The 8,842-nt window shown below is 36.0% G+C and overlaps 1 protein-coding gene across 3 annotated transcripts; it reads right to left on the reverse strand.

Annotated features, from left to right (window-relative positions):
- Positions 1-3,405: 3,405 nt before the first annotated feature.
- LOC112276382 (uncharacterized) lies at positions 3,406-6,271 on the reverse strand. 3 transcript variants are annotated; one of them, XM_024507656.3, is made up of 3 exons: positions 6,022-6,271; positions 5,308-5,622; positions 3,406-4,258 (listed from the first exon to the last, which is right to left on the reverse strand). In XM_024507656.3, exons 2-3 carry the CDS (start codon positions 5,566-5,568, stop codon positions 3,908-3,910), a joined length of 612 nt encoding a protein of 203 aa, XP_024363424.1. In that variant the 5' UTR covers positions 5,569-5,622; positions 6,022-6,271; the 3' UTR covers positions 3,406-3,907. The 3 variants fall into 3 exon arrangements, with proteins under 3 accessions (XP_024363424.1, XP_024363423.1, XP_024363425.1); XM_024507655.3 differs by lacking the exon at positions 6,022-6,271 and adding an exon at positions 5,814-5,971; XM_024507657.3 differs by lacking the exon at positions 6,022-6,271 and adding an exon at positions 5,814-5,953 and having other exon boundaries at positions 5,308-5,602.
- Positions 6,272-8,842: the final 2,571 nt, after the last annotated feature.

Consider the following 8,842-nt stretch of genomic DNA (forward strand, 5'->3'; position numbering starts at 1 on the left):
TGTTTGTTCTCTTGTTTTTTTATTTTTTTAATAAAATCAGCACATTGTGGTACATATTAAAATTATTTATTTATTTATTTATTCTTTAGTTGTCTTTAGTCTTTTTAGTGCTTGATAGTACATATTGCAAGCAAAGTATTCAAGTGTTGGCAAACAAACCATTGTTGAGAGCTTGAACAAAAGAACATGGATTTCTTGTAAGCAAAAGCAAATGCTCAAAAGTAGAGCCTAATAAATTCCTTGTTTATTTGCCATTGTGATTCCTTGTTAGCACCCTCCAAAACTCAAGCCACCTATGGAAATTGTCAAAATAAAAAATATTGATCTAGTAGATATAATACGGATCTGAGGCTTATGATGTTGTCAATGTCATTGGATTTGAGCATAACTGAATCATGAAAAAAAAAAAAAAAAAAAAAAAAAATAGAATGTGAACATTGCCAATAATGTTGTTCAAATGGCATGGATGTCAACAGACATCATCAATCGGGTAAAAAACAGACAAACAATAGCTTTAAAAAATAAGATATCTTTTTCTTATTGTTTTATTGCAATTAATAAAAAGTGACAACGTACCAATGACATATTTTAAATATAATTTAATAAATAAACCATGTAAAAAATCTGCCTCAATTTGCATACAAAATTATGTAATGTTTTTTTAAAAAATAAAAATGCATATTTGTGACTAAGCATTAAATTTTTGTGACCAATTATTTTAATTGATGAATTCCAAGTCGTTATAAGAGTTTTAAATTAAAATTTTTAATTCTTTCACTTAAATTTTTTAAATCTAACTTAGTGTACATGAAAAAAAAAAAAAAAAAAAAAAAAAAATCAATTACGTTTTAAGTTCAAATATGAATCATTTTTGTGATTTCTCTTAAAATTATAAATAACTTAAACAATTCAAAAAAAAACTTAGTTTATATATTCATTTATCAGATATTCTTTAAAAAAAATTAATCTTTTTTTTAAATTCAAATCTAAAAAGAGCGTAACATTATTAAATTTAATTGAACTGATTGATGTAAATATATGAATGTTATTGAAAACATTATTTATTGTTAAATATTGAAAAAATTTAACATTTTCTTTTTCTTTTTCTTTTTCTTTTATACTTTGCATTAATGAGATATTTTTAATTTATTTTTAGCTAATGTGTAATACTACAAATTACACAATCAATAAAGAAAAGATCATTAATATAATGGACCTCAACAAAATCAATAACATAAAAATAATAATAATAATAATAATAATAATGTATATTATGTGAATCTTTTGAAATTTAATAACTATATTTTGTATCAGCTTTTTGTTTTTTCCTGCTAAAGGTTTAGATAACAAGATTATAATTTTAAGATAAGTATAAAATAATCACTGATATCAAAAAAAATCTTAGTTTAGTCAATTTTACTTTTGTTGTATTATTTTTTAATTGAAAAAATAAAATTAAAATGAAATAATTTTTTCACATCCATATTAATAAGTATTTTATAATGATTCATTCAATCTTAGCTCAAGTTTTTTATTTTTTTCAAACATGTTTATTTATTTAAATTTTCAGATTTTAATTTTACTATTAATAAATAATATCAAACATTTATACAATAATATTCTATTTCATTTATTTATATAATCTAATCTAATTAATTTCCTCCAAGGCACTAAAATATTTTTGTAGGTATAGGATTTCTACGTAACAATTAATATTTCTCTTGTTATTATGTACTATTAACAATATTGTCATGGTTGTCTTAGTACATATAGAGAATGATACATATCAAATGCATATCTAACCGTATTTATTTATATTCAACTCCAAATAGCTCTTTCTTCTTATCTATTTTACAGAAATACTATTATTTTTTTAAAATTGAGATTGAAAAAAAAAAAAAAATTAAGCACAAGCACCATCACGAGTATTTTTAAATGTTAGTATAAAGGAAACTCTATTTTTATTTTTTAAATAATAATAATAATAATAATAATAATAATAAGCAAATAATCCATTACTGTTATTCATTAACTTTTTTAAATTTTTTACTTATTAATTGAAATAAATGGTATTAATATACATTCAAATAAAAATATTCAAAAGTCTTCTTCAATAAATTTATAAACTATACACAAAAGCATAAGCAACAGAGTTTTGAGCTTTTAATGATTTATTATGTTGCAAAAAGTTTTATCATATATAATGAAGATTTTAAAATAATTATAACAACACTTGTGTTTTTTATTTTAAAATGAAACAAATATATATATATATATATATATAATTCAGCATGTATGATATAATTAAATTTTCTATTTTTTTATAATTTTATTTCAAAATCTTGATAAGCATTATTTTATTATTAAAAAGGACTCTCTTGCAACAAACAAACAAAAATAAATAAATAATAAATAAATGAAAAATGGAATCTTTATTCAAAATAAGGAGAATTTAATCTCTCTAAAAAGTTGGTACATTTTAACTAAATCATTAAACAATCCAATTACATCATAGTAGAAATTTAGGTAACATCACAACATTGATATAAGTGGGTGGTTGTTGCCATGCCATAATTTAGTAACTTATATATTTATATGATTACAGGTTATATAAATACAGCATAGAAATTAACATACAATTTTAGTACAGTTTTAAAATATCATGTTCATGCAGATAGCAAATATATTCATGTCAATTGGATCATATTGATAAGACTAATTCTTGCTTTACTTAAAGTATAAAGAGTTTGTGACTAGACTACAAACTTACAATTAAAAAAATCTATGACAAAATATTTCCAGGCAATTAGTTTTTTAAATTCAGAATAATTGGACGATAAGTTTGTGTGATTTTTACATAGCGATACATTCATTACATTTTCCATAAAGGATAAAGTATAATGAGATTGTTTCAAACCTGGCAACTTATTTTTAATTAAAAGAGTCACAAAGACCATGCATGTGAAGTTCAAAAAAGTTGATATGGAATGAAACTTTTCTGCAATTACTGTCAAAGTTTTTGAAGCTGTAAAACTACCACGCGATCAGAAAACTGCATGTAACTACTGTTGTACAATCTCCGCATGCTTACTACTACCATGTTACATAAATTGGTATTTGCAAGTTGAGATCTCATTGGCCATGTATTCACAATAACTTGATCTTGGGATTATGAGCAAGTGCATCACAGCAACCCCAACAAATTCAAAAAATCATCTTGTTCCTCCACCTTGTGACGGATACCCTAACTAGAAATAGGAGCCTATATTCCGTCATGTGTTGTTCTTTCCCACTGGTTCCTAAAGCACGGGCACGAAAACGAAATTTCCAGCTCCTGGGACTCGCTAAATGCACATATTGAGGCAAGATCACACCAATCATCCAGGACACACGTTTCATGGGAGATGCTAAAATATCACACAGTTGATTGTGGGTTAATGTTACAACTCACAGTGCACAAACTGATGCTTGGAAAGAGTTCGCAGGGTCTTTAGTCCTGAACAAACACAGTTCCACCTCCAATCTCGAGAGACAGGATTGACAGATTCTACAGCTCTGCTCTACCCAATTGTTGGTCGAAAGCTTCAGCTGTACCAGAAAACTGACACACTTTCCATCTTCGAAATGTAATCCCTACTGCGCATGCGCAATCGCTCACAATACACAGAGTTGTGGTAGTCCTCGTGCAAAGTGAAAGCGCGCACGCCCACGCCCAGTAACTCTCTAAACCCCGTTCACGCCACCAGCACTTAATTTAAAGAAGGCACCGCAATACATGCTTGAGTGGCACCATGAATGCTCGAGAAGGCCAAAGCACAAGGAGAACAAAACGCGAGAATAGGAAGACCAAAATGGAAAGCTCCGTATCAAGAGAAGTGCAAAAACAGGGACGGTGTAAAAGCTGTTGCTACAAATACAATGCACCTGCAACGCCGACAGCAGGTCCCAACACGGTAGTGGGTACCAGCACACTGGCAATTGCTCCAATTGGGCCACCAAGGATCGGAATCTTTTTAATGGCACCTTTCGTCATGTGGACTGCAAAAATGCCTCCAATCATGAACAGACCGAGGCGTTTGCCTCTATCAAGAGCCACCCGTTTTAGCACTTCTCTTGCAATTCTTTCAAAATATTGGTATGTGATAAGTGAGTCAAGTGAGAGAGAAGGATTGCATTCCACTGCACCCCGTATGTCGTCCTGGGTGATGGGACGTAATACAAGCTTTACAGCTTTCGTATCCAAGTTATCAGAAATACTCTGCAAGGAAAATGAAACACATTAGAGATCCGTTAAGTAGAATTTGGTTAATATGCCAACACTGTGGGTTAAGACATTTCTGAACTCTAATCACGATACTTGTCACATAACTGCAAAGACTTATCCACTCTTTGGTTGACAGACATACTTTGCTCAAGCTTTCTACAGTGAAAACCCACCCAAAATACCGATTTTACTTACTGTAGCTCATTTACATTTCGTATCTTGAAAAATGTCTCAGTCAAGAATTGATAGACGTCTATTTAGGGCTGGAGAAGCAGTTTTCAGTTAGCCTCTGAGCAGATCTTATGCTATACCTTCATGCGCTTCTCTACTACCAAGGTACTAGAAGTGATAGATGTCTTAAAGACAATAGGAACTAAGAGTGCATAAAAATCTACGAGAGACAATTTCAAAGAAAACTATCAGTTCTTGAAAAGCCCTGGTCGAAAATCCAGGTTTAGGGTTTAGGGTTGAAACAAGCCACCTCAAATGACGGGGGTTGCCAAATCTTTACGGACGGTGTATGGTTGAGATATGCAGTAAAAGAAACAGTCATTCCAGACAGGGTTACTGTAATTTTCGCCTGCAACTCTAGCTATTGACAGATTCTATGTGTATTGATAATTCCGTGGCAAGGCTAAATTTGAATAGGCTTGCTAGACCTCCAGTCCAGTTTGATCCGGTCAGGTCGATGAGTTCCGCAGTTTTATTCCTGTCGGAAGCTGACCATGACCGTGCGGATAGAAAGGAAAACAATTGACATTCCAACAAGCCCATGAAAATGTGCTCATCCATTAGCATTGAGAAAGTCCCAACCAAACCAAGAATCTGGCCAGACATAACCGTAACAACTTATGATGCCTGGACAAGAATGCGTGCTGTCTTGAGGGGGAGGATTCGCAGTCACCTCTCCTCCAGAACCTCAAAAATGAAACAAGTCATATTCATTCTCAGACTCGTTCTGAATGCATACTTGCCAAGGAAAGCCTTGAAGAGCAGATTTCAACGTTGAGAATCCAAGAGTACTATACACATACGTGACGAACCTGGACAAAATGCTGCAAGGCAGGAAGTAGTTGGTCGATGGGCAGCTTCTCAACAGGGTAAGGTAGCTGGAAGCGCTCAAAGGCGAGCCGCACCGCTGATTTGAAACGATGGGATTCGTCCAATAGGCGATCCACGCCCTCACCAATGCCGTGTCTTATGTCCGAAATCTTTTTGTAAGCAGAATTGCCATCCTTCTCTCTCTCATTCCGCTGGGGCACCCGTTCAAAGGACCCCCTGGGTGGCGACGCCGATGTCTCCATGTCCAAAGACACTCAATCAATGCGACGCTATAACCTTCAACAGCCACCGCACCACTGCACACATTACCCAAAAAAAAAACCTCGAATCCATCATTCTTACAAGAACCCAACAACTCACGATAATTGACTTGCAGAAAACCTACAGAGAGCGCCACCAGAGAATCCACGGAAAGGACTACCAGCGCCATGAACACAAAGAAAGAAAAGGAAAGGAAAGCAGCAAGAGCCAGCACTGAGCCCAATACCTGAACTCAGCGGCACCAAACCAAGCAAAGCAGGATATATAATATCAGAAAACCACACACTCACGGGAAGCCCCACCGACAATCACAGAGCAAGCGGAGGAGGAATACTAGAGGAGGGAATAGGGCCAGAATAGGGAAGAGGAGGAGGAGGAATAACAAGGCGCCGGGCAACGGGAAGGGAAGCGAAGGGAAGAGAAGGGAACCCCACCCCAACCAATCAAAGGGAACGAACCCATTTCTTTGTTGCCCATGCTTTTGGATTGAAGAGTTCGCCGAACACCATTGTAATTTACTGGGAGCCATGGTACAAAGAGACTTTGTTTTTTTTTGTAAGACCCATGATCAATCTTCGGAAAAAAGAGAATTTGAAATGAAAATGGTGAAGAAAATTCATTGCATTCCGAGTATAGTAAGAGAATGACGGAGGAGAATGTGAACTGCCCAATGGGTGATTGCGAACTGACTGTGGTATTTTTCGCAAACTTGGGATACTCGGAAGGAAGGGCTCCCCTGCCGCTTTTTCATGAAGCCTTGTAGGACGGTTGGAGGATGAGTTTGCGGCGTAGCAGTTCCTTGGATGTGGGTTTCCGGTTGCCAATGGATCCTAACACATGGAAGGTTCTCATGGCTTCGTGATGTTTTGCTGGCGCTCTTATGGCAGAGGCGAATGACCCACTGTGGACTGTGTGGGAATGTTCAGAGGGATGGCGTCTGCATTGTGCAGTTTGTGATGCTCCAGTTGTAGATCTTGGAACTAGTGGCTTGCTGCACAGCAAGAAAGGCAACCCCTTTGTCTACCATTTTGCGAGTGAATTCGAAGATCGAAGTGCTGTGGAACATTCGTGTGATGATTGATGAACGCGTGATCACCAGCCGAATTTCTGGAGCTGCGACGGAGGTCACTTTAAACAAGGCAGAAGTGCTCAATATTCGCACTGCAACATGAGGAGATTGCTGATGCCTTGATAATTAGTGACGTCGGGAGCATATTATCATGATAAATAAATTTCAGGTTGATATGAGCATATTCAGATAATGTTTTCTTGAACAGCACTAATTCTATTCTTTACATGGTCTACTGCTTCAGTGTTCATTCTGATGAACTCACCTTCTATTTCCATCTTGGACTGTATTTGTTTCTTCTTTTTCTTGTTCTTTTTTTGTCTACACTACTGTGACTTAGAGCTTCATCTTTTCTAAAGATCCTAGACTCGGAATACATGAAAGCTCTTGTTGAGTTTGTATCATGGCCTTTGTCGGAGCGTGAGATATGCAGGAGCTAGATAATGACGCTGCGCATGGGCAGTTATTTGTAGAATCGAAGTTGATTTTTCTTGAATCAACAGCGTTAAGACCTAAGAATTTCATAGTTGGAGATATGGCTTGATGCTGTTGGATTCCACCCAACTAGACACGATCTTTATTTAGCGGTGGTTGCTTAGTTGACAATTTCATGTTTGCCCGATTGAGCAATGTGTGGCCTTCTGCAAAGGGTGTTCTTTTAGAGATACACTGGCAATCGAAGACGAAGTGAGAATAACTACATCTTGCAAACAAAGACTAAAATTTTCTTCACAAAATCTTTCAAAGATACAGTGAAGAAATATGAACTAATGGTGAAACCCTGACGGCTGGATGCGCTTCTAAGCAAGAATGTCCTACGGGTCTTCTCCGAAGGTACAGAAAGGGGTGATAACAAACCTGTACTCTCAGTTTCCAGTTACCTGGTAAAACAAATAAAATGTCAGAAGGATGCTGAGTTTTCCGTTCATGCTTGGCTATCTTCGAAGCTACTAACGAGGTAAAACCATACCCCATTAATGTGTAGCAAGTCCATGAATTCGGCGCACGTATGTCTTCATGTCTATACGTCTTCGGAGCTGTGTATGTATGTGACGTTTTTGGGGCATCATTCTGTATTCTTTCTTTGTGCACTAGTGGGTTATGTTTTTTACATCATGTCATTCGCTGTCAAAAGATTGTGTCTACAGTATTGGACTCTCTGTTCCATAACTTGGGCTTTGGGATGTGGATATTACCCTCATACTCTCTTGAACACAACATTGCCTTCAAAGTAACACCCTGTTTACAACCATTCCTGTCATTGTAGTACTGAAACAGGTGTAGTGTGTGTGTTTTTTTTCTTCTGAACGCTACAAAAAGAGAATGATTTTCATAATCGATACGTAAGGGAAGCATATCACAAAAGCATTTTTTGAAGTAGAATTACGATAAGTTCACAACAGCACAGTGAACCACCCATCATTCAACTAAAAGAATCGTCAATCGAAGATTGTGGGGGTGTACATACAGCCTGTGTACTGGAATAATGGACGTGCTCTACACAATAGTTAGAGTATTATGGCCACTGTTGAGTGCCATTACGTCTAATGCATCGAGAGATTTGGTCTTAAAGCACCGCCGTGACGATTCTGGTCTGACTTCTTTACTTCTCCGCTGCACAAAAGATGACTTAGCCACGACTTCCCTGGCAAGGAGACCGTCAGAATGGCAGTCCACTCCCTGCAACTCTCTTCTTCTTCTGCTGCTGGATTTCTGCTGTCAGTCAGTTTCCCAACACACAGTTCATCCCTTCGCTGTGAATCCTTTTCTCACTCTTTTCATATCTTTGGCTTCAAAATCTTTACCTATTTGAGTGCAAATCTTTAGGGTGAATGTCTGATCACATGCAATTGGGGCCATTCTGAAGTTGGAGGCTCAGATTGCAACTAGACATTATTGGCTCTCCAACTTGCACAGGAATAAAGCCCGATTCATTGACTTTTAATCATTGTCTGTGATTCAATTAAAGTCCATTTAGCCATCCATCAATCACTTTCACAATTTCATTATTAGGCATCCTATGAAGAGGTGTGTGTGTGTATAACCATGAAATCATCTTGTGGCTATTACTACTATCACTTGTCACCTCTCTACAGTGTTTGGAGGTGTGCATTCCACACCATCTGTCAAGTTATTGCATGTTGCAATGCAATTTTTTGTTATTATGGTGTGCAGTGTGTGATGCT

Source organism: Physcomitrium patens, chromosome 24 (genome assembly GCF_059467195.1).
Source record: "Physcomitrium patens ecotype Gransden chromosome 24, ASM5946719v1, whole genome shotgun sequence".
NCBI lineage: Eukaryota > Viridiplantae > Streptophyta > Bryopsida > Funariales > Funariaceae > Physcomitrium > Physcomitrium patens.